We start from the raw sequence: 26,445 nt of genomic DNA, 5'->3' as shown, positions 1-26,445 counted from the left end.
GCTGTATGTTTTTAATTTACTGATCTTTACTCAGGAAATCATATGTATACATAGACAGCTAAGCCAAAAATCTATTTAGAGTCATTTGGTGCTACATTTTCTGATTAAGTTCACCAACAACAATTGATAAAACAATCCATCATCCCTGAACTACAGAAATGATAAAAATAACAGTAGTTCCAGCTTATTGAACATTCAACTGCCCTTTTCTAACCATTTTAAACCTTATAGCAACTCTGAAAATGATTTCTAAGTTTTCATTCATAAAGACACTAAAGATTAGAGGTTAATTTCTCCTAGATCGCATGATAGTGAATGGCAGAGCCAGAATTTGTATCAGCTTATTATGACTGCAAAATCTGTGCTTTTAATAAGTACACAATAGTTTACTTGAATGTTCAACAAATCTAGAGTTCAGTCCTTTATAACCCCTATAACTTTTCCTTTTTTTTTAACATGACTGAAATGAAAACTTCATTTTTTAAACAGTTGTACCCTTGTTCTCACATAAACTTATTTAAAAAAATTTTTTTTATTTAAAAAATTTTTATTTTGTATTGTGTAGTTGATTAACAATGTTGTGTTAGTTTCAGGTGTAAAGCAAAATGACTCAGCTATACACATACATGTATCTATTCTTTTTAAAATTCTTTTCCCATTTAGGTTATTACAGAGTATTGAGCAGAGTTCCCTGTGCCATACAGTAGGTCCTTGTTGTCATTGATCACATAACCTTATTTTAACAGCAAATATTTAAATATAGAATTCTAATTACATTAAAGATTACTTTCAATTACTTCTTAGTTCTGATAGGATAAATATGGATTAGGGAAAATGGCATTTTGATATCACCTTAACTTTCTTGGTTGGTTTCTCTTGCTCTGCCTTTCTTTAAAATTATTAAAGAAAATCTAAAATATTAAAAAAAAAGGTAGAGAGGAGAGTATGTTTTTCTACGAATATATACAGATCTGCAGCTCATGAGCTGACTTGTATGATGCCACCCAAATCCCCTTGCCCTATACATTTATTTTGAAATAAATCTCAGATAAATGTCATTTCATCTACAGATATTTTAGTATATATCATGAAATTATGAGAACTATTTTTTATTTTTATTTATTTATTTATTTTTTTAAAGAAGATGTTGGGGTAGGAGTTTATTAATTAATTTATTTACTTTTGCTGTGTTGGGTCTTCGTTTCTGTGCGAGGGCTTTCTCTAGTTGTGGCAAGCGGCAGCCACTCTTCATCGTGGTGCACGGGCCTCTCAATATCGCGGCCTCTCTTGTTGCGGAGCACAGACTCCAGACGCGCAGGCTCAGTAGTTGTGGCTCACGGGCTTAGTTATTCTGCAGCATGTGGCATCTTCCCAGACCAGGGCTCGAACCCGTGTCCCCTGCATTAGCAGGCAGATTCTCAACCACTACGCCACCAGGGAAGCCCCGAGAACTATTTTTTAAACATAACTTATTAAACTAAAAATATTAATAGCAATTCTTTCAAAATCATCATTCACTCAAGTTTGCTGATATGTATATGTGTATGACTCTGTGTCTGTGTGTGTGTGTGTGTGTGTGTATGCAAGTGTATTCACGTATTCAAATCAGTATCTAAATAAGATCCATGGCATTAGTTTCCTGGGCTGCTGTAACAAAGTACCAGAAACTGGGTGGCTTAAAACAACAGAAATTTATTGTCTCACAGTTCTGGAGGCTAGAAGTCTGAAATCAAGATGTCACTAGGGCCATACTCCCTCAGAAATATGCAGGGGAGAGTATTTGCTTCTCTTAGTTTTTGGTTTTTGCCTGTAGCCCTTGGGATTCTTTAGCTGCGTCACTCCAACCTCTGCCTCCATTTGTCACATGGCCAAATTTTCCGTGTGTACTTCTGTCTGTGTCTCTTTTTCTCTCTTATAAGGACACCAGTCATTGGATTAAGGGCCCACCCTACTCCAGTATACCCGTATCTTAATTAGTTACATAGGAAACAAGCCTATATCCAAATAAGGTTGCAGTCTGAGGTACTTCAGGTTATGTCTCCAACATATTAATTGGGGGAACACAATTCAACCCATAACGTCCACGTACTACAACTGGTTTACATTTTTTATATTTCTTGTAAGTTTATTTTAGTGTATAGATTACTTACTCCTCTCTATTTCTTTCCTTTTTCATTGCAATTTATTTTTGAAGACATCTGCTTGTTTGTCCTGTAGAGTTTCCTACTGTCTGGATTTTGCTAGTAGTATTTGTGGGGGATAGCTTAACACAATCACCTGTGCTTTGTTTGTGTCCCAGAGCACGATTTCTCAGCACAAGCACTGTTGGCATTTGGGTCAGATAGTTCTTTGTTAAAGTGGGAGGCTTTCCTGTGCCTTACAGGATGCTTAAAACCATCCCTGGCCTCCATTGATTATATTCTAGCAGCACGCTCTCTGTTGGGGCAACCACATAGTTCTCCAAATACTGCCAAATGTCCCCTGGGGGCAGAATCACCCCCCCCCCCCCCCCGCTAGAGAACCACTGACAGAACCACTGACAGAAGTCTTGATGAGATCCAGGTTTAGTTTTTTGGCAAGATTGCTTCATAGACAGAATTAGGTACTTCCATCAGGGGGCACATAACATCTGATTGTCTTTCTGTTATACAAGTTAGCAGCCATTAATAACCATTGTCTTGATCTGTTTATTTCATTAATGGTTATAAAATGGTGATGTTCTACTTCTATCATTGCTTTGCCCTGGCCACATAGTAGCTGGAATACTTCCCTAAAGAGAAACTTCCCTTCATCAACTATTTGTTTGGTAACCCTGAGATACAGTTCTAATTGGAAAGACAGGTTAAATGATGATTTCTCTTTACCAGTTTTCAAAATAATGAACTGGTTCCCTAACATCACCCAAAGGGGAATGATGAATTTTTCTGAACTATTATGAATTCAAGGATTTAAACATATTTGATATGTTTCAGTCCAATGCAATTTTATCTTTACAGCTGCTCAAAATGCTCCATAGTTTGATAGGTCTCTGGCATTCTCTGATTACTACTTTCTAATATGAGAAGATGTTCTAGGTTCATATTGCATATTCTCTTCATTGACATTCTCTGAGTCTGGACTGAGTCTCCTTTACTGTTCACTCTACATAACCTTCCCGGGGCGACAGAACACAGCTATCAATTTTTTTTTTTTTCTGAATCCACACACTTCATTGATACATACTTCAATCAGTAATACTGGTCAAAGGTAGGGCAATTGAGAGGGATGGTGGAGGAAATCTTATTGGAAAGTGCATGCCCTGATTAAAGGCATTAAGCTTCAATAAAAGCACATAAACACTGATGGTTCAAGGAAAGTCTTAGGTCAGCAGGCACCAGTTTGCAACCTGTGCTATATAAACTGGCCCTAGCCTGATGTGATATTAAATATTGTGAAAAATATGTTTCAGAGATTTTAGATTTTGTTGTCTTCCTCTGAGGAGTGCTGATCATCTTGAACTTGTGTTGGCTTATTTTCACATTTTACAGGTGTGGATCTGTAGAAAGCCAAAGGTGTTTTGCTTCCTCACGCTCCAGTGGGCTCACCTTTGAAATTCTGTTTCTCTGTAGACCTTATACTGCTTTTGTTTAGGGTTGGGTCCTGATTAGGCCCTTACTCTCCTAAGGTGTGGCCAGTCCCTCAAGCATTATCTCAGCCACTTGCTCTCTCACTCATTATCTGGGTGGCAGCTCATTGGTGTTCTCCTTAGACCCTTGACCACACCAAGGCCTCTTTCTCCCTCAGAGCCTTTGGGTGTGCTGTCCTCTGCCTGGAAGACCCTTATCTCCACCTTTTCCTGGGTATCAGTCTCAACTTCACCTCCTCAGAGAGGACTTTACTAGTTTTTCTATATAAAAAGCCTCCACCCGTTCCCCCCACCCTTTGCCATATTAGCCTCTTGTTTCTTCCATAGAATTCGTCATGACTTTTTATTTGTTTACTTTTCTTTGTCTCCCTCACTAGAACATAAACTTGAACTCTTTGAAAAGAGAAACCAGATTCTATACCATGTATATTTTTTAACTCTGGAGCCTATTACAACATTTGGGGCAGGATAGGAATTTAATAAATACTAGTTGACTGAAATAATAAGTGAGTAGAACATATATAATGCTTTTCTTGATTCAGCTTCTTCTTACATAACCATTGAGTATCAACCTGAATTGAACCATGGGCAATTTTGCCACCTAGGACCTTTTCTTTTTTTTTTTTAACATGAAAACCATTTTTCTGCCCACCACCCTTGTCTTTTCTCCCCTTTACCTAGGCTAGCAGGCTTTTAGATCTCAACTAGGCTTTATTTTCCCTTCTCCAGAAAGCTTTCCTTTACTCTACTCTGTACCCTCCAGCAGTCTGAGTGAAATACCCCTAGAAGTTCCAATAACATTCTGAGCTTACTCCACATAAGGCAGTGTTAGGTGGTGGCTGGATCCAAATTGCCTGAATTTGAGCCATGTTACTTACTACTACTCATAACTTTGGGCACTTTAATTTCATATTACTTCACTTCCTTTTTATGTAAAATAGAGCTAGTAATATACTAATCTAATTGTGTTTTTGGAAGATGAAATCAGATCGTGTAGGTCAAGTGCTCAGAACAGTTCCTGTCACACAGTAAGAACACACAATTTTTAGCTATTATTTTTACAAAGTAACTTCCTGTTAACTTGTCTCTTCCTTATACATACTGAAAATTCCTGAAAGGCAGAAATACTGTCCTATTCACTCTTGATTCCTAAGCATCTGATACAAAGCTGGGTTTTATATTTACTGAATTGATTTCCTTCTCTCTTCTCCCTTCAAGCCCTCCTGATGGCTCCAAACGAATCTCTATTCGTGTTTTCCCACTACTTAAAATCTTCCCACTGCCTTCAGTTTGGTCTCTATGTTAAAAGGGCAATCAAAGACCAAGACACCATAGATCTGCCCTTCTCTAAACTTGCCATAAGTTTGTAGTTTGTTTTTATGTCTAACACTGTTACTTTTTTTTGTTTTTTTGTTCTTCAAATTTTTTCCCCCTTATAAACTCAGTTATGGAGCAGTGAAGCAAAATTACATTTTCATTCGTTGGACAATGAACTTTAAGCAAGTTTCCTCTTAGATATCTCTTACCATATCATGTAAAATAATTTTTCGTCACTTCTGTAGTTTTAATTTCTCAATAGTCTGTTTAAATCAACTGTGTACCCCAGGACCTCGATAAATGTTTCAATAAAATTTACGTGAATTACAAATCCATTTTAAAATACAATATAATTCCCTTCCCCAGTTAAAAACGAAACTAGTAGGCTTTTGTGACAAGTGAGCTGGTTGTGTCCTGTGCTGCCTTTGGGTAAGCCTGTAGTACCAAATAAGAAAGTACATCCGGTACCTAGAGTAGAAAGTGGTGGCTGCAAAGGGACTGGCCCAGACTTGTCCTAAATAAGTCTCCAATTTCCAGAACTGAATCAGGTGTTCCGCGGAGCGACAGAAAGCATCTTTGCCTTGAGGCTGGAAGCTCCGTTAATAGGTGCTTCAGGTGAAAAACCTGAGCCACCTGGGAATACCCAGCGCGGCAGGATCCCTGCAAACTTGGGAGACCTTTATCACTAGAAACAAAACTCATTCCAGGGACTTCCGGGCTGCGGGGGGCGGGGCGACGTGCTGACGTTACGTCACGTTCTTGCCTGACTTGCGACCCCGCCCTCTCCGCACTGGGACGTTCTCGGGGAGGAACGAAGCGTAAACAGCGCAGGGCATTTTGGGAGCGGGATTGTTTCACGCAGGAAGCAGGCTCCATCTTAGCGCCGCCCGCTGTCGCCATCTGTTTCCCTTCCCTCCCCGTTACCGCCTCCCGTCCCTAAGCCCCAGCGGGAAGGCTGGGCCTAGGGTGGGGGAGTCTGGAGTGAAAGGAGGAAAGGGGAAAAGGGAGAAAGGGAAGAAGTGGGGAGAAAGGGTGAGTCGGGAAGGGTGAGTGGTAGAGGCTAACGTGCGAAGCGCGCAAGCCCAGCGGACGGACTGACGGACGCCCCTGTGCTTCTGCTGCCGCGGCTGCGGCGCCCGCGCGAGTCGCGTCGAAGCGGCGGTGGCGGCTGCGGCGGCAGCAGCGGAAACAAGAGGGGAGCAATGGCGGCCGACAGCCGAGAGGAGAAAGGTTAGTGCGGAGAAAGGTGATGGGCGGAGGCGGGGCTCGGGAGTGGGTCGACGGAGCCGTGGTCGTCGTTGTGGGTAGGGGAGGTTAGCTTGCTCCGCGCGGAGCCGGTCTCCCCATCGAGACGCTTGGACTCATTGGAAAAGACCAGGCCTGCCCTTTCGTCCTCGGTCTTCTTATAACCTAACACTTCATCTAGCCTTGGATTTTTCTTTGATCCTAATTCCCTTCTTCACTTAACGTTTATCTGTCCTGGGCGCGGCTGAGAGAAGGCCTGTTCTGAGTTGCAGGCCCTTAGGTTTATTTCCTGGTAGTGGTATGCTGATGTAATGCGTATCTTCAGAACAGCCTTTTCTGTTAGGCTGAATTTCGAAAACCCTTAATACCCTTAAAGCTGGTAATCTACTAAGTAAGCATATTTAAGAAGTGGTATAGGTAGATAATCTCGCGAAATGTCTACGAGTAAACTTCTGGCTGTTCTGTTAAATAGGCAAAGTGGCAAGAATGGCCTGTTTGGTTCTTCAGATACTTATTTTGGAAAACTTGATGTTTGAAAAGATGATTATGTGATTTAGGCCAGGCAGGAAAAATCCTGGCCACTACTGTGACAGTCACACGTTGTGCGTAGTTCCTAGACGGTACAACCAGGAACAAATGGATATAATTTGTAGAGAGTCGGAGGGCTACGGTTACTTTGAAATATGGGAAGAACTGATGTTGCCAGAATGAAATGTCATGTCTTTTTAAATACCGACCTTCCAAACCCTGGAAATGTTAATGTAGATCCTGAATCAGTACAAGTCTGGAGAGTGGTCTAGATTGGATGGTACGTTAAGGTTTTTTACAACCCTAAGATTACCATGATAGATTTGGAAAGGTTATAGTTGATAAAAATCTGGCCAGCTGCTGTCCTGTATTTTACGGATCTACTCTTTTGTGTGGCTAATTGATTTGGGGGAGGGGGGATTTGTTAAGTGGGCTGTAGAGTCAAGTTCCATTAGACTTGTGACCTCTAATTTTTCTCCTTAAAAGTAGAGTCTTCATGAATCAGCGAACTGCTCAATAATAGGGACAAGTTTGGGAAACAGAGTGGGTGGGAATATGTTTAAGATATGGCTCCTATCTCAAAGCAGCTCGGTGATTAGGTTTTAGTAGTTTAATTTTCCTTCCTTAAACGAATCCTAAAAATCCTCTCCCTTCCTTTTGAGAAGTCCAGAAGGAATGTGCTCATAGGATTGCATGGTGTTAGTGAATAAAAGAAACTGCTTTTAATTAGTAGTAAAGTAGTATTAAGTAGATGATTTTAATCAGGAAGAATTAATTCAGTCAACATTTGATTGTTTCAGAGTGTAATCTATGATCTGTGTGTATGGGAGTGGGTGGTGGTTGTGGTGGGTGAGATGAACTAGATAAAAAATGAGTAAAAGCTCAGTACTTCTCAAGAGTTCAGTGTCTGTTAAGGTGAACATATTTGTAAGTCAGTTATGGAGTAGACACAATACTGTACACGGAGGAAAAAAAGTAGGTGATGTTTTAAAAATTTTGTTTTAGAAATGGATTTAGTGATGAAAACGTCTAAATGCATAAACTTTGTAACTATTATTGGGAAGTAGTAATGCCACCTATTAGCAGTACTTAGGATAAATTGTCCAGCTAAATTGTCCAGCTTCTGAAAGGCCTCACATTTGTGTAGTTTTTTAAAAATTAATTTTCATAATTCAGCTTAATTTCAGAATTTATGATGTAAGTACTTATAGTTTAAGATTGTCTCTCGTTTACTGGGAAAGCTAGCAGATACATACCTACTGGAATTGCTTATTTAATTTTGGAATGAGCAGATTTCTAGAATAACCCACTTTGCATGTATGGAAACTGAGGCCTAGGGTGTCTCGCTTTCTTGATCTTTGTCAAACAGCTAGAATAATAGCCAGAATTAGAATTAATGCTTGACTCTTTCTTATCATGTTGAACAAGGAAAAATGGGAAGCTAAGTACTTATTGTCATCAGTTATGTTATATGAAACACTAGGAAATTATAAAGGTAAGCCCTGTCACAAATTTTAGACATGTCACAAACCTTAAGTCCTTTCTTGAAAGATTCCGTAAGTTGTGTAAGATCTTGATAAGAAATGAGTTTAAGTTGCAGAAATTTGCTATAAATCACAGAGCAGTTACAAAACTTTCAGTCATAAAGTCCTTGGATTATCGGGCTTTGCACATTAGCTGTGTAATAAGCAGACATTACCTTCTATAAATGCTTCTGTAATACCCATACCTAGAAAGTGAAGCCTATAACTGGAGAATTTGCCAGCTTCCTGATTCCTGTGGTGATTGTCCAAAAGTGGATGTGGAAGATGTTGGAATGTTGGTGGTATTAACTAGTGTTAATTGCCATTTTTCTATGTTTTCTATTATAAACACCTGGTTTATATTTTATTTCTTAAGCTCTTAAAAAGTTCTCTCTGAAGAACAATTATACAAGTTTAATGTATCTAAAATGTGGATAATGAGGTACCACTTTCGAAAGTAACATGTTTTCTGCATTACCAGACTGAAAGCTCCATGAAGGCCAGGAGTATGTCTGTCTTGTTTACCAGGTGTACAGTAATTATGTCTCAGTGCCTCGAATAAATGATTTAGAAGATTGTAAATCATTAGCTCAAGGTTGGACTTCATTAATGACTGACTAGTTATGACTAGTTATGTGATATTTGCTATTGATGTCCAAAGTTAAGAGTTTCCCAGTTTAAATTATATACGTACACACACTCATGCAGGCAAATACATATAAATATGTATGCATGGTTAAATATACACACATATATGTATATACACACTGTAGCCCTCACTATATTAAGTCCTTAGGGTTAGATTGACTTGATCCACTTTAGTTAGGGCTTTGTAAAGCATAGAGTATGTATTTGATATTCCGATATATTTGTTTTACCCATAATAGAAGTAGGACAAAAAATTACAAATGCCCTCCTTAGACTTCAATTGTATGCATTTTGGAAGACAGGGAATTTGGATGGGATAGGAAATCCAAGTCTCTACACTTCTTGAAGAATGACAGTTTTGAATGACAAAAAGGTAACTGAGACTGGTCTAATGTAAAACACAACAGAAGGGGAGCCTCCAGGAAATCTTGCTACCTTGCCAAACCTGACTAAAACTATATTAAGTGAATTAAAATAAAAACTGTAATGTGTTATGGTGCCCTGTATTGGAAAACAAAATAAGTAGTATATTTAAGTACCCAGTTTTTTTTTTGTTTTGTTTTTTTTCTTTAAATATTTCAGGACTTAGTCTGATGCTGGATCCTGAAATAAATAGTACTTTGTATCTCCTGACCCAGAAGCTTCCAGGGTCAAAAAAATGAACTGCATCTCAGATAAAGGTTAATTTTCTACACTGATAGCCCTGGAGTTAAGGTTTGTGGCCTTCCTGGGCCAGGAATTTCAAGGTTGAGGTGTAATTCTGGTAGAGTGAGTGGAAAGAGCATTAAATTTGGATTCAGAACTGTGAGATTTAAGTCACAGTACTTTAATTCTTTGGGCTTCATTTGGGATATTTTTTATTTCCTTGTTTTGCTTCCTATACCCATGGATCTGTACCTCTTTCCCAAAACTCAGTTTGTTAATAATATTGATAGTTTGTGATGATAACTAAGATTATGCTTGCTTAACAAGTGATGATAATGAAGTCCATATAAAAACATCATATGTTGTGAATGCAAAACATTCACAGATTATTGCATTTCCATAGACGAATCAAGCAGCAGCCTGCTTTGTTTTGTTTTTAATTGAGGCAGCATTTAAAAGTCAGATAATTTCAAATAAAAATCTGAATTTGGGAATCCTCTTGAAAATTTGTAAGATCTGACATGGCACTTGCATTCTGTCAAGGCAGTTAATCCACTGGAGTTGAGTAGGCTTTTTCACTTTAGCATTCCTACTCTTCCACAAAGTATCATATATACTAAAACTGAAGTTTGGTGTCCCTGTGCCTCAGTGTCTTGAACCTTAAATTTTTTTGCAGTTATTTAACATCAGTGTTGTTCAGGAGTTGTGGGTTTATATGCATTCTAGGGTCAGGCAGATAAAGTACTTACTTAGTACAGTAGGTAATGGTGAGTGTTAGGTTATAGAGAATAAAGGAGTAAGCATGGTATATGTTCAGGCAATATTAGTAAATACACTGATGTATGGGGCATAAACCCAGATTGTCTCATGCAAAACTTTGACATAAGTTGCCTTCTCTGTGTCTTAACAGAAGACTATCAGGACTGCTCCACCTGGTTTTTTTCAGATGGGAGTCTGGGCCCCTAGTGATCAAATAGTCTTTTTTTTACAAATGTAGGGTCTGGATTTTTATATTAAATCCTTGGCTCTTTCAAAAACAAAGCATCCAAGAGTTAGATTCATCCTACAGGCTGTTAGTGTATAACTTTAAATGGATTTGAACTTTAGCTGTAAATGGAAATACTGTTTATTTGTGTTTCATTTGAGTTAATTTGTTGCACTGACATATTGTGGAAAAATTCATTTTGTTGTGGCATCTAAAACACAATTTTCAGGGTTTTAAAAGGATTTTTTAAAAAAGACTGTATAGTTCTTTATCTAGACTTCTCAAAAAAATGAAGTGCTTTAACTGTGGAAATAATGCATTTGAATTATTTTTTATATAGAATTCTTAACCTGGCATTTGCTAACCTTTGTTCATTTTATTGCTAATATTCTTAAGGTGCTGCTGTCAAACTACTGTGAAGAAATTGTATATGTACATATCACTATACAGAATAATAATGCTAAATTTCAGGATCAAGTGAGTGATTTAAAACATTAAAGTAGTTTAAAGAGAGTCACCCTAGAGAACCGGTGGATGTTACTTTATCTCTTAAGGACATAGTTATTTCTTTCTGAAAAGGATATGCCAGTGATAGATTAGTCTTTAGTAGTAGTAGCTTCTGAGACTACTAAAATAATCTTTCTTTATAACTAATTTATTTTAAATTGAAAACATGAATTAAAAAATATACAAACTCCTTTCTCTAGCCAATGAAGGAAGTGGTCAGAGGAAGCAGCTTGTTAGCTCTATAACCCAATACTATGAACTCTCTCACCTTTTTAAACCAGATTTTGGTTTTTAAGAGTACTCCTTACATTTATAATTAAAATCCTTAAGTTTAAGCAAAACTAAGCAGGTGGTGGTAGTTTTGAAAACATCTATCAAGTATTTAACATTTCAACCAACAATAGGTGGAGTCCATGGCTCCTCTCTTTGAACCTGAGTAGACTTCTGTGATTGTCTCTGAATAAAATACTGTGGCAGTGTTGCTGAGCTTCTGCCTAAACCACCATGGAAGCTCTAAACCACCATGAAAGAGGTTGGCCTATGCTGAAGCTGTCATGGGGGAGAGTGACCATAGAAAGGAGTGCCGTAGGAACCCCAGCTGTTTTGAGTCTTCCCAGCCAAGGCATGTGAATAAGCAAGCCTTCAGATGATTCTAGCTAACCCTTAACTGCAGCCACGTGAGAGACCCTAAGTTGAGCCTCAGAACCATAAGCAATAATAGTAAATTACTGTATTGTTTTAAGTCACCAAGTTTTTGGGGTAGCATGTTAAACTTACGGCAGTAGATAGTAGGAACATTTATGCATTTGTCTTATTGAGAAAAGAGGATTTTATTTTATGTGCTGGACCAGATTTTGTGTATCATGTACCCTAGTCATTAACAAAAGGTTCAAGAGCATCAAATAACTGCCTCGTCCACCCCCTTCCCTTCCCCAAACACTGATCTTTTTATTCTAAATGCCTCTTTTCAGAGGTGAAGAAACTGGAGCTCAGACTGGGACTTTCCTAAAGATACCTAGCTCTTAAATGATGACCTGGATTTTCTTGCTTCCAAATACAAATCTCTTGCTCCTATGTATCATATTTCAGCAAATATATAAGCGATTTCAGTGGTGGAGGGAAGTAAATTAAAATGTGATCTTTTATATCAGGGGGTCAGATAGAAAATAATATTTTAGGCTTTGTGGGCCACATAAGGTCTTCATCATATATTCTTTCCTTTTTTTTTAAAAACACAACCTTGAAAATGCAGAAACCATTCATATTTTGCCAGTCAAAAATAGGCCATGGGCTGAATTTATCCTGCAGGTCTTATTAGTTGGCTAATATTGTGATAAAATCACAGTTAGGTTTTTGATGTCATAGACTATAATATGGATAAAAATTTGTAGACCATCAAGTGAGGATGTTATGGTTGATCTTAAAGTAAATTTAAGGTGCTATAATGTTGGTAATATGGAGCTCTCTGGTGCACTAATTTGGAATTAATCTACTAGTGCACATGACCTTTCAGTGATACTTTGTAGTTTTGTTTTCTTATATTTTGTTTAAAGATGCTTATTTTATAATAGCCAGGACATGGAAGCAACCTAAGTGTCCATCGACAGATAAATGGGTAAAGATGTGGCATGTATATACAATGGAATATTACTCAGCCATAAAAAGAAATGAAATTGAGTTATTTGTAGTGAGGTGGATGGACCTAAAGTCTGTCATACAGAGTGAAGTCAGTCAGAAAGAGAAAAACAAATACTGTATGCTAACACATATATATATGGAATCTAAAGGAAAAAAAGGGTTCTGATGAACCTAGGGGCAAGACAGGAATAAAGACGCAGACATAGAGAATGGACTTGAGGATACGGGGAGGGGAAAAGGGTAAGCTGAGACAAAGTGAGAGAGTGGCATGGACATATATACACTACCAAACGTAAAATAGATAGCTAGTGGGAAGCAGCCCCATAGCACAGGGAGATCAGCTTCTGCTTTGTGACCACCTAGAAGGGTGGGATAGGGAGGGTGGGAGGGAGACCCAAGAGGGAGGGGATATGGGGATATATGTATATGTATAGCTTATTCACTTTGTTATACAGTAGCAACTAACACAAAATGTAAAGCAATTATACCTCAATAAAGATGTTTAAAAAAAAAAAGGTGCTTTTAATGTCCCCCATCTAATTTAACCGTAAATTTAGAAAGCCTGAACTCTAGACGAGTGAATTTGCTCAACTTGAATTTCTGAGCTTCTGTTTCTTTATCTGCAGAGTATTGGATCTAAAACATACCTTGTGTGTGTCATGTATGATATGTGTGAAAGTGATAAAATGTTAGAAAAGCAAGTATTGATTATTTTAAAATTCTGTAGATGCTTTCTAAAACTGCAACCAATCTTTGAATTTGACTAATAAAATTATTTGTTAAAGCTTTTTAAAAGACAGTAATACCCTTTTTATAGGGAAACCATGATTTAGGCATGTCTGAAATTTAAATTGATTAATTAACCTGCACAGTTATTTCATTCTGTGTTTAGCATGTCTAGATTTAGCATGTATAAAAGTTCATGTGAATGATCAGGCTTTTGAAGTGGATATTTCGAATCAGGAACTAGAGATTTCATGAAAAGATTTGTGTAACGCTGTATTTACTTAATTGCCTATTTTGCTGTCCTAGTTCTATTTTTTTTCTTTTGCTTCTACAGATCTCTTATTCTTCAAGATCTGTTGGACCCACTTTTTTACTGACTAGAGAGCTTTGACCTAAAAATCATTGAATATCTGATAAAGCTTGGGTTTTTAAAAAATCAAATTGTATGTTTTTATTTTTTATTTACAATATAGCATCCAGAAATTGTGTTTGCCACCATTCAGGTCTTGAGGGAATTTCCTCAGTGAAAACATGAACCCAGAGGATGAGAGAAGCCTTTCTGGTTGGCGTATCTTGATTTTCAGTACCATTTAAAAAAATAAGTAAACAAAAATGTTAACAGTCTGTATAGTATATATTCATTTTAGAAAAATGGTAAAGTACAGAAAAGCATTCTTACCACTCAAAGAAATCAGTTACGATGCTATTCCAAGCACAGGTAATTTTCAGTGTTTTTTTTTTTTAATTTTTATTGGGGTATAATTGATTTACAATGTTTTGTTAGTTTCAGGTGTACAGCAAAGTGAATCTGTTATACAAATACATATATCCACTCTTTTTTAGATTCTTTTCCCATATAGGCCATTACAGAGTGTTGAGTAGAGTTCCCTGTGCTATATAGTAGGTCCTTATTAGTTATCTATTTTATACATAGTAGTGTGTATGTGTCAGTGTTATTAAGTAGCAGCAGTGACTCCAAGCACAGAGGAAGATGCATTGTTACCTTTTCCATATCCTGTGTAACCTTGCTTTCCTTCTTATTATGCCTATATTATCAGTTTTAGTTCTCTTGAGTCACTGATTTCTGTCCCTCTTGGGGGATGTTTGAACTCCATCTAATCTATTCATAGACCTCAGGTTAATAATCCTTGCTATACTTTAGTGGGCTTTGCTTTTTGGCCGGAGCCGTGATACAATTGTCCTACCTCATCAGTTTTTATGACTTTATACCTCTCTTTACGGAACCTTAGATTTGGAAAGATATTTTTTGATGCCAGGATATTTAGTGTTCAAAACATTTACCATTAGCTTTAGTGCCTTATTTGAAAAAAAATCAGTTTAAAGTAGTAAATATATAGTTGCATGTATTTCTAAGACTTATTTTGTCCAGTTGGACAGGGTTGGGTGTAGGGAAGGTGATGGGGTGATAAAACTGAGTTCTAAATTTTCACGATCATTGACTGTATCAATTACAGTCAATAGTTGTCTGAACAAGTTATACTTTTATAGTCCATGCCAGCAGCCTCAAATGTTTTTGATTGTGTACCCCGTCAGTAATTTTCTTCTTTTAACTTAACTTGGACATTGTTTCAGACAAACAGGATAGCTGTAAGGATAGTACAAAGAATTCTTTTGCTTTTCAGCCACGTTCCACAAATGTCAACATTTTTACCACATTTGTCTTTCTAATTCATTCTTTCTCCCTCTTTTGTCAGTTATAGACATGATGCTTCTTTGCCCCTAAATAGTTAAGTATGTATTTCCTAAAAAGTAGAATTCTCTTTTACTTAACTGTAGTACTATCAAAATCAGGAAATTGACATTGATACTTGTAATCTACAGACCTTGTTTAGATTTCACTAGTTTTTCAGTTGTCTCAGATCATGTGCTGTGTCAGTTATTGTATCTTTTAGTCTCCTTTAATCTGAAGTATTTCCTTAGTGTTTGTATTTCATGAATGAACTGTGACATTTTTGGATGCCTCTAAATTTGGATTGGTTTGATGTTTGTTTACTCATGTATAGGTTTAGGTTTTGCATAGGAATATCACAGAATTTTTCTATTCATAGTGCATCATTCCAGGGGGTCCATGTTGTTGATTTGACCCACTGCTAGTGATGTTAACCTTGATTACTTGGTTAAGCTGGAGTCTGCCAGATTTCTCGACTGTAAAATGGTAATAAGTATTCTGCCCGGAGTACACAATATTTGATAAATGTATGTTTATTTAAAAATTATACACATGTATTTTTATTGTTGTGCACATTTTAAAGCAGTTACAAAAATTAGACATTAAAGGATGAGCTACAAATACAGAAGGTCTCACTTTTTCTTTTTGTACCCCAGTATATCCTTTCATACACTATGGGATATATACTCCTGACTTTGTAGACCAGAGCTGTGCATCGTATCCTTTACTTTATATCGTTTTATAGGAATTATTCTTGTGTCTTGATCCTGAAATAAAAGCTCCTTGAAGGTTATGTTCTCATACTTCCGTAACCTCAACACAGTAAGTACTCAAAAATAAATGCTTAATGTTAATGATTTTTCCCTGTTACTTTTTAATCTTTTGCTTCCAGATGGAGAACTTAATGTTCTAGATGATATTTTGACTGAAGTACCAGAACAAGATGATGAACTCTATAATCCAGAGAGTGAACAAGATAAAAATGAGAAAAAGGGTATGTAAGATTTCTATTTTTGTTAAAATAGCAAAGTAGAGATCAATTTCTTAAGAAAGAGTCTTTGCTTTTGTACTTGTTCCTTGAGGCACTTACCACCAAAAGCACAATCATAAGAAGCAGTGGTACCCAATTCCATATGAATGAGAGTAATATATTTTTTTCCAAACGTGTGAAATGTCTCATGTATTTATTCCAGTGTTTGAAAGCTGTGTTTTCTTTATGATTAACTTTGGAGTAAAGGTATTTCAGAAGACATTTTAAAGAAATGGGGCTTTTATTCTCTGATATATTTACCTGTTAAACTTTGGTGAAATAAATCTAATACCCAAATTCTTATATATATTTTTTTCATTGTATTTTTAAGGTTCAAAAAGAAAAAGTGACCGAATGGAATCTACTGACACAAAGCGACAAAAGCCTTCTGTTCATTCAAGACAACTGATTTCTAAGCCACTGAGCTCATCAGTTAGCAATAACAAAAGAATGGTTAGTGCAAAAGGAAAGTCAGTCACAGAGTATAAAAATGAGGAATATCAAAGATCTGAAAGAAACAAACGTCTAGAAGCTGATCGGAAGATTCGTTTGTCAAGTAGTGCCTCCAGAGAAGCTTATAAGAGTCAACCTGAGAAAACATGTCTGCGGAAAAGGGATCCTGAAAGGAGGGTCAAATCCCCTACACCAGATGGTTCTGAGGTAGTAAATATTATTGCAGATATAATACAGAAGGCAGTTCTTTTTGAGGCTAGAACTGTTTATTCACTCTGACCTTGTCTGTTATATGACTGCTGATTCCCTTTTTCTTTAAACATCAGAGAATTGGGCTTGAAGTGGATAGACGTGCAAGCAGATCCAGCCAGTCTTCTAAGGAGGAAGTGAACTCTGAAGAATATGGCTCTGACCATGAGACTGGCAGCAGTGGTTCTTCTGATGAGCAAGGCAACAATACTGAGAATGAGGAGGAAGGGGTGGAAGATGTGGAGGAAGATGAAGAAGTAGAAGAAGATGCAGAGGAAGATGAAGAGGTGGATGACGAAGGAGAGGAGGAAGAGGAGGAAGAAGAAGAGGAAGAGGAGGAGGAGGAAGAGGAGGAGGAAGAAGAAGAAGAATATGAGCAGGATGAGAGAGACCAGAAGGAAGAGGGAAATGATTATGACACCAGGAGTGAGGCTAGCGACTCTGATTCTGAATCTGTTTCCTTCACGGATGGGTCTGTCAGATCTGGTTCAGGAACAGATGGATCAGGTACTAATTTTTATATGTAAAGGTTTGTCTTTTTTTTTTTTTAATTGACCTGATATATTTTTTTCTTGAACATGTTTAAATTGAATTATAAAATTTTTGAGGCAATGGGGGGGATGTTAGTACGACTGTCCTGTGATTTTTTTTTTATAGTGTGCTTTTGAGTATTATAAATGCACTTGAATAAGATTTACATATCTTAGTAAAGGCATTTCCCAGCTACAAATTGAGTGTATTATAAATACACTAGTCTGATTGTTTCTCTATAAGGAAATGTATTTGAGGTTTTAATGTTATAAATTTTTAGATTTCCATACTAGTCAACAACAGCTTATTTAAACACTGATGTACTTGAAGTATATTCATATGGAACCTGTCTGCTAGGTATTACAATATTTTCATGTTAAATGCCTCTAGATTTCCATCATGTGGCAACAGAAACCAAAATAACTTTCTTTTTCTCTTGGGAGCACCAACTTTTCTTTCATTTTTGTACCTGTGGGTTGACTGATGGGCAGGGTCTCCAGAGGGCTGGGTGTAAAGGTACCAGATGGAAAATCAGAGTATAAAATTATTGTGGAGAGACTGGGTAAGAGGCATCTTGGGTCATTCCTTCAATACTTCATGCCCTGCCACTTTATCTGACCCATGAGACTTGAATTTGAGAATGGTAGATAGTTGCAGTCATTAGGCTGAGGGAGCCCTCTTTTGGGGGGAAATTCAGAGGGTAGAGCAACGAGAGGCCAGGGTACTTAGAGACTGCTGGCCACTCTGATGATTATACTCTCATGGCTGTCTTATGTAAAGATGCAGCCAGATCTCCTACATAGGCCAAATGTACTAAATATTGGAATACAAGAAAAATTCTATTCTTTTGATGTATATGATAGTTAAATGTCATTATTATAGAATTTTATCATTTAATGTAGTACATTGTTAGTAAATCATATTTTTGATATAGTGTAAATGATAAGAGCAAATGACCAGGTATTTTCTAATTGTCAGCTGAAGTGCTTCTAGCCTTTTGCTCACTAGAGTTCTAGGTTTGGGAGTTTAGACAGGTTTTGACAGGGGGCTAAAGAGTTAAACTGAATAGATGAGTAGTTGGGTTTGATATAAAAAAAAAAACTTGTGGAATCTTTAATTCTACTATCCCATCATACTTTTTGCAAACTGATGGGATATACATTTTATAATTTATGATAATGGATAAAGAACAAAAATTGCATTGGCAATATGAATGAATGTTCATTTATTGTGGAGAATGTGTGAAACCTGTAAAAGTAGGGAACATTTTATTATAGGAATCTTCTTTTTGGTGTCCATGTTAAGAACGATATTTCTTAGACTTGAACGTTTATCCTGTTTAAGTCAAACGAGGGAGACTTATATAAATACATAGGGCCTGTAATAATGTATATTTTTAGTAAGTTCCTAGATGCTGATACTTAGCAAGATACTTATTCATACTTCATGTTTTTTGTGGATTAGACATTTCAGATTGAATGGTAGCCAATAGTTTTATAAAACTTGGATATTAAAACTGTTAAGAGACTTACTGTTATAAAAGAGATACCTGCCTGAAACTCTTACTTTCCATATTAAAGGAAAATCTGTGGCTTTTCTTTGGAAGAGTTCTTATGTGGAACATTTTTTAAAGACTGTATTTAGTATGCAGGACATTATTATTTTTATTTTGGAATGGTTTCTCTTTATAATAATGTGTGAGAGAAAAATGGGGTGGATCTGGAACTCCACCAGAGGTAAAAAAATGTTTTTAAAGAGTTTTAAATACAAGGGATCACAGTTTAGTTTCTGTGTCATGAACTTTCTAGATTCCAGTTTATTTTACCTTATTTTTTCTTAAAATTTCAGTAATTTCCTTATAAAAGTGACACACTTGGTGGTTGTTAAAGGTTTATTTGTTAGATAACTTTCAATTGTTATTTTGACCTGAGAATAATAGTCAGGAGAGGAGATCATAAACTTAAGAGCAGTGAGAGTTATTTATACAAAAAAGATAAAAAATCCTTGGAGATTTTTCATGATAATGCTATATTTAACATTACATAAAAATTGTTGGGCGAGATCTTACTTCTGCTTCTATTATATTTCCTGCATCATCCTTTTTTTTTTTTAAATAAATTTATTTATTTATTTTTGGCTGTGTTGGGTCTTCATTGCTGCGTGCGGGCTTTCTCTAGTTGCTGTGAGCAGGGACTACTCTTCATTGTGGTGCATGCGCTTCTCGTTGTGCTGGCTTCTCCTTTTGTGGGGCACAGGCTCTAGGCGAGTGAGCTCGGTAGTTGTGGCGCATGGGCTCTAGAGCGCAGCCTCAGTGGTTGTGGCGCATGGGCTTAGTTGCTCCGCGGCATGTGGGATCTTCCCGGACCAGGGCTCGAACCTGTGTCCCCTACACTGGCAGGTGGATTATTAACCACTCCACCACCAGGGAAGTCCCTGCATCATCTTGTTGAGAGATTCTTTTAGTACTTAGAACCATAAAGTATTATTTTTAAACAGCAGCAAGAGATGTATTACCTTTGTGATCAATTTATAATGCTTAGATCCCTAACTTTTCAAAGAGGAAAAGAATAAAAGAAACATGCTAGAATTTTTGAAAGAAATAATGTAAAAAATTTTTTTAACAGTTCTATTTTTCTAATCTCTTTCATGTACATGCCATACTCATTGATCCAATGAATTCAGTTCCTTCTGTGTGCCAAACACTATATAAGAATGTGTAGTCAGTGAACAAAACAGACATAGATGAGAAAGAGATTTGGGATATGACAAAAACTCCTGTTATCTGTTTGGGCGAGATTCTCACTCATTTTACACTAAAAGGCTTCAGTCTATTCTCTTGAAGTCTTACAGTTTACTCTGAGGGAGAGGATTTTAAAACTTAAAGGTCAGGTATCATTCAAAGCCAACAAACCTGTAAATAAATGCTTTTCTTTATAGCTAGTTATATAAATTTCATTATGTTCCCAAGCTGCTAGCTTTAAATGGGCCTGGCTTTGTAGTTGTGCCAATATGTACTGCTTTGCCCTTCCTTGTTGCCTTAAGTTAGGAAAATAAGCATCATTTACAAGCTTCTTGTTAACATCTATTTGGAGAAGGAATTAGTAGTCAATTACAAAGGGAAAAATGCTTAAACTAAAAGAAAAGGAACTTTTGTCCTTGGAGTTTTCCATCTTTAAGCTAGTTTAAACCTAGAATCCCCTTTCAAGAATAGAAGTAAAATATCTTTTCTATTCTCTTGCTCATGGCTTGTACTTTCAAGTTAGAAACTAGGTTCTGCCACTCAGGAACTGTGGGACCCTAGCCAAGTTGCCTAACCACACCACTAAGTTGAGGTTTCCTTTTCTATAAATGAGAATAATGGGTATTATGTATTTCATGAGTTTGTTATGAGGATTAAGGGAAATAATTTATTTAAAGCTTTTAAAATAGGAGTTTGTATGAAAGATCATTGATTATTATTTTTCAACATTCTGTTAACTTTTATAAAAATAAGTATATGCATTTTCTCCCATCATATTCCTTTTTCTAGCTGAAAAGTAAAGGTGCTTATATTGGTGTAATTAAAATACCAATAGAAATAGGAGAGTCTAATTCCATTTTAGGCCCTCATTTATATGCTTCCAAATTAAGCCTGAAATGGTTCTTATAGGTAATGCAAACCTCTTCTGTCTACTGAAGATTCCCAGCTTTTTAATAGAATACATAGACTGTCGCTGAGATTTTAGAGATAAATTTTAAATTGAATTTGAAAATAAGCAGTAATTCAGGAAGGAAGTGGTCAGGAAGAATGGAATTGAAGATATAAAAGCAAGCAGTGGCAACCAGAAGGGAGTCGCTAATTTACTATAGTGCAATTTAAAAAAAAAAAAAATTGAAAGGCTTTGGGTTCTGCGGTTCATCAGACATCTAAGATAGAGCTGGAATTGTGATGAAGAATGATAGTATACTTTTTAAAAAGAGGACTTAAAACAGTGGTACTTGGTTCGTAGAAGGGAACACCGTAAATTTAATTGAAAGAAAAGTTGTGTTTGCTTTGCAGAATTTTTTTCCCTTTTAAAACTTTAAGACCTTTTATATATAGGATAAGTAGTTCTTAATTATAGCTGTGTATTTTTATTTGATTAAAATTGGTGGGAGAAATAACAAAATGTCCTTAGTTTTTGAACACTGTCTGAATTGGAACATGTTAGGAAATTGAGGGGGTCAGGAAGGATTAATAATGAATAATACTTAGGAATTATGCAAAATCCAGATGCATGATGATACATTCTTATTTGATTAACTGTACCTATATTGTAATGTTTTTAAAAATCTTGTCTGAATTCTTTTTTAGATGAGAAAAAGAAGGAAAGAAAGAGAGCTAGAGGAATATCTCCTATTGTTTTTGATAGAAGTGGAAGCTCTGCATCAGAGTCATATGCAGGTATTCTCATTTTACTTTTATTTGTGATCATATCTGACTGATTCTAATGTAATCTGCTGTAAAAAGTGTGTGGAGGCTGTAGTTTAGCGTGAACTTGTTAATATTCATTAGTATTGATTTCTGGCATGTTCAGTGTAATAAATCTAGAGGAAACTAAGCTTTTTCTTATTATTTTAATCTTGTTCTGTTACTGCTTAAGTGGAATTTCACTTTTTTTTTTTCTTGGAAGATGATGATTCAGTGACTAGTTTTCTGAGTGAGAAACTGTTCAAATATTTTTAAAAACATCCAAACAACCCAAAAAGCAAAACACTCGTACACATTGAGAAGTATTTTTTTTTGTGTGTGTGGGTGCGCCAGGAAGAATAATTTGTCTTGAATGAGAACTTTATGTGACAAGACTGTAGAAATTTTGTCTTATCTCTATTAAAGCTCAATCTGAACAAATGTACTTTGGCTAAATACAGGTTCAGAAAAGAAGCATGAGAAATTATCATCTTCCGTTCGTGCTGTCCGAAAAGGTATCATTTAAATTTGAAATTGTTTTCATTGCATGCTTCCTTAAAAGTCATTATTTTGCCTTATTGGTTCTCCATTAATAGTTGGTTTTAATGTAGTAATGTTCTGATATATTACATTAAGGGAAAAAAATAATGTATTCTTACACAGAGCTCCATGTTCACTTCTTACTGGGTATCTTTTAGAACAGTAGCAGACATTTTAGGACATCTTAACAGTTTTTGGACAGAGTGGATGTTATATTTATTTTAGTAGCATAATGGTCTATTAGCAAATTTTAAATGGTTAATGTGATAAAGATCTATAAAATTTATAGCCATTTTCACACTTAAAAAATATGGATCTGATATATTAGAACATTACTATATTAGGTTTGCCTTCTTGCAAAATGCTGGTGTCTTTCTTAGCTTTGCTTTATTATGTGTTGTGGCTTAGCTTTCTAGGTTGAATGGGTGATTATGAATTTTAAAAGTTTAGCTGGGTTTTGGAGGGCTAATTTCAGTTAGTACAACTTATTTCCCTCTGTGTGATAATGGCTTCTGTTTAATCAATTTGGATTTCTTTTTTTCAGATCAAACCAGTAAACTCAAATATGTCCTACAGGATGCGAGATTTTTTCTCATAAAGAGTAACAACCATGAGAATGTGTCCCTTGCCAAAGCTAAGGTATTAGCATCAGTTCTGTTGAAATATCCTAATCTTGAAAATTTAAATGTGAAGGTAGACTTGAGTATCACTTGAGTACATGACATACTGTAATTTTCGTTAAAGCTTTAGAGATCCATAGTCCAGTTGACATGTAGGGTCTGCTTTTTTGACTGGTTAGGCAACCTAGTAGTAATTTGAGTTTTCTTTTAAATCTTTTGAAGATGAGTTTAGAAATAAAAATGTTCAATATTTGAAGAATATATAATTATACGTTGTACAACAAAAGCCGTGTTTCTTTGGATTTTTGTGTTTCTATACTCAATTGCTAGTTTATTATACTAATACATTTTATAAAGTTCTTTTAGTTAACCAGTTTTGTTTTATATTGCTGCTTGTTTTACACCTTGAGATTTTCTTGAAAAGAAATCATTCTTTTACGGAGAGTTTCTTTTACTTTTAGAAGTAAGATCACTTGGATTTAGAAGAAAAGGGAAGAGTTAATTTTAGTTTAAAGCCCCACCCTGGGCTTTACAAAAGGGATATGCCCAGTTGCTATAGGATGTCGTAAGGTTAATTTTTTAAAAAATGTTTTTGTTACAAAAATGCATCTACTTTTTATACCAACTATTCTAATATTTTTGTATTTTGGTTTTAAGAGAGTTTCTACTGACGTTGAGAAAGTTAAAACTAAAGTTAAGCATTTTTTAAACTGTATTTCTGTCAATATTAATAATCCTATATTTCTAACTTAAGTTGAGGGTTACCCACTAAATTTTACAGATGGAAGGAATAGTACACTAAATAGTGGAAGTTTATTCTGTTCTTTAGCTGGAGTGGATTTAGGCAGAAGTAGTTAAGCACCTAGTGAGAATGAGGTCTAGTATGTATCAGCAGATTAAACTGAATTAGAGGTTCTGGTTTACATTAGCATTCCTGCCTCTGAATCTTTCATGACGAAAGAATTGTTTAAAATGCTTTGGAAATAATAACTATGTTCCAGCTCTACATAAAACACAGGTCTCTTCAGTCAAACTATTGATACATGAAAATTTGAACTTAAATAGAAAGAAGAGAGAAATGCTAGAAACTTGACAGAAATTCTTCACTTACGGATTTACTAACATGATCATTTTTAATTATTTGGTTAGTCACAGTTTTTAAAGAAAAAAATGTACACATTGTGATTCACCTTCAAACAGAATGTTTTTACCACAGTAAATGGTTCTGATTTTAAATTGTAGGTGATTGTTTTTATTATCTAAAATTCTAGCCCATATGATTTGATTGCCCCCTGCCCCCATGTGTTTGTTTACTAATTGTTTTAATGATTTTGTTAAGGTTGGTAATTTTCTCCACATTTTGCCCAAGTTTTTAATAGATTATTCCATTATTTTGACATACGACATTATTCATAAACGTCCTACGAATAAATAGGACATTTATTCATTATAGCTTATTGGTAACCTTGGTTTCCTGCAAATGTAATTGGAAACATAAAATATTTACATTAATTTCAATCTTTGATCTTTACATCATTTATATAGGGTGTATGGTCTACACTGCCAGTAAATGAGAAGAAATTAAATGCTGCATTCAGATCGGCAAGGAGTGTTATCTTAATATTTTCTGTGAGAGAGAGTGGAAAATTTCAAGGTAAGAGTAAAAATAATTTGGATATGTAAAAACATTAATTATATTTGCATCTATATATTATGTTGTGATTTATTCCCCTAGGATTTGCAAGACTTTCTTCAGAATCACACCATGGAGGATCTCCTATACATTGGGTACTTCCAGCAGGAATGAATGCTAAAATGCTCGGAGGTGTCTTTAAAATTGACTGGATTTGCAGGTAAATTACACACTTCAGTGTAGATAATTAAAGTTGCTCTTGTTTTGAATGGGCTACCAGTTGAGAATAATGTTAAAGCTCCACAGTTATTTAGTTTTAATTTATTCTAATTATTGTCCCCCTTTTTTTGGTGTCATTCCTAGGCTGATTGGGATCTATAGAGTTTATTTAACAATGTTAAAAAAAGTAAAAGTAACATTAATATGCTTAGATTGTATTGTTCACCACCTTTATAATTAATATAGAATGCATGGGGCAAAGATTTATTTAGTCAAGAGTTTTATGTATTTCATTTGTTCTCTGCATTAGTATTATGGCAGTAAATTTACAAATCAGACAGTTGCTTATGTTATTTAGCACACGTTTATGTTTAGTGACTTAACATGCCATTTTATTACTGTGGAGTGGGAAAATAGTCACCCTTTGACTTGGCTAATATAACATTTTGGAGGTGACTAATTTAGTTGTGAATAACTAGTGTTTTTTAAGGAAGTTAGCAAATCATGTTAGTTGGCATTGTGACCTTTTGAAACTGCAGTAGTTAAGATTTAAATGTTTGTTAGAAAAGTAGACTTACTTTGAATCCGAGTTATTTACCACTTTTTTTGTCCTTACTGAACGATTGTATATTGTTTAAAAAAATGATTAAAGAAGTCAATTTAGATGATACAGAGAGACTTAACACTTCAGCAAGTGGATAATCTCTTGTCGAGAACTGCAAAATGGGGCAGAAGGCAGAAAACTTTTATAGGATAAATAGTAAAGAATAAGAAACAGACAAATAAGAAAATACCTGATTGGATGGGGCCACACAGTCAACCTTGTTTGGGATGAGGAAGCCCAGAGTTGGCTTGGCGTTTGGGGATTGACTGACTGGATATATTGCATTTCTGGTCAAGTGGAGCATTTACAGGGACGTGAAAGTTAGATATCTAAGTTTCAGTTTGCTGGCTTAGCACCTTGGGCAGGAGTGGCTCCATCTTGGACTTAGAAAGCTATTTCAACAATATGAAAAGCTAATTATTTAAGTGAACTTTATATGGTATGCACAAATCTACTACCTGTAAAATTAACTTTAGCTAAATAAGAATTACCTGAAAGGGACCATATGGATTTTTTTGTATCATTAAGTCGGCTTAGGTGGATTTTTGATGAGGATAGAGGAATTGGATAAGAAAGAAAAATGCTGTTCATATTCAGGAGGCAAAGTAGCACAAAGAAGAGACATGAAATCAGAAACCATGGGGTGGGGGGTGTGAGTGGGGTCTGTGGATGGGATAGGGAACCACCTTTTTAATAAAGCAGATAGTCAGTAAAGAGAAGAACAAAAGGCAAAGATGGGTAGTAATGCGGGCCAGTCTAAGGAGTTAATAAACCTTTGCTGTGGGACAGTGAGGAACTATGAAAATGGGCAGTGATGCAGCAGAGATAGTGTATTAGGTTGATGTTTAATAGAGTAGCAAAAAGCTATATGTGCGTATAAATATATCACCATTATTCATCCCGTCATTACTTTTTTTTAATAAATTTATTTTATTTATTTTTATTTTTGGCTGTGTTGGGTCTTCATTGCTGCATGCGGGCTTTCTCTTGTTGCGGCTAGCAGGGGCTACTCTTTGTTGTGGTGCGCGGGCTCCTCATTGCGGTGGTTTCTCTTGTCGCG

The 26,445-nt window shown here is 35.9% G+C and overlaps 1 protein-coding gene across 4 annotated transcripts in view; it reads left to right on the top strand.

Annotated features, from left to right (window-relative positions):
- Window positions 1-5,766: 5,766 nt before the first annotated feature.
- YTHDC1 (YTH N6-methyladenosine RNA binding protein C1) overlaps window positions 5,767-26,445 on the top strand; it is a 34,857-nt gene continuing 14,178 nt past the window's right edge. For 2 of the 4 annotated variants that reach the window (XM_081241295.1, XM_081241294.1), the window contains exons 1-9: window positions 5,767-6,172; window positions 15,970-16,071; window positions 16,439-16,767; window positions 16,887-17,316; window positions 21,674-21,763; window positions 22,231-22,284; window positions 22,854-22,948; window positions 24,475-24,583; window positions 24,665-24,782. In XM_081241295.1, coding sequence (XP_081097421.1) covers window positions 6,145-6,172; window positions 15,970-16,071; window positions 16,439-16,767; window positions 16,887-17,316; window positions 21,674-21,763; window positions 22,231-22,284; window positions 22,854-22,948; window positions 24,475-24,583; window positions 24,665-24,782 — 1,355 coding nt within the window. In that variant the 5' untranslated portion in view covers window positions 5,767-6,144. The remainder of the gene's footprint in view (window positions 6,173-15,969; window positions 16,072-16,438; window positions 16,768-16,886; window positions 17,317-21,673; window positions 21,764-22,230; window positions 22,285-22,853; window positions 22,949-24,474; window positions 24,584-24,664; window positions 24,783-26,445) is intronic. The other 2 variants (XM_081241297.1, XM_081241296.1) reach the window with 1 other exon arrangement.

This window comes from Mesoplodon bidens, assembly GCF_964165515.1.
Source record: "Mesoplodon bidens genome assembly, chromosome: 1".
Classification (NCBI taxonomy): Eukaryota; Metazoa; Chordata; class Mammalia; order Artiodactyla; family Ziphiidae; genus Mesoplodon; species Mesoplodon bidens.
Note: the sequence above shows the minus strand (reverse complement) of the source record. Positions and strands in the feature narration are given on the sequence as shown.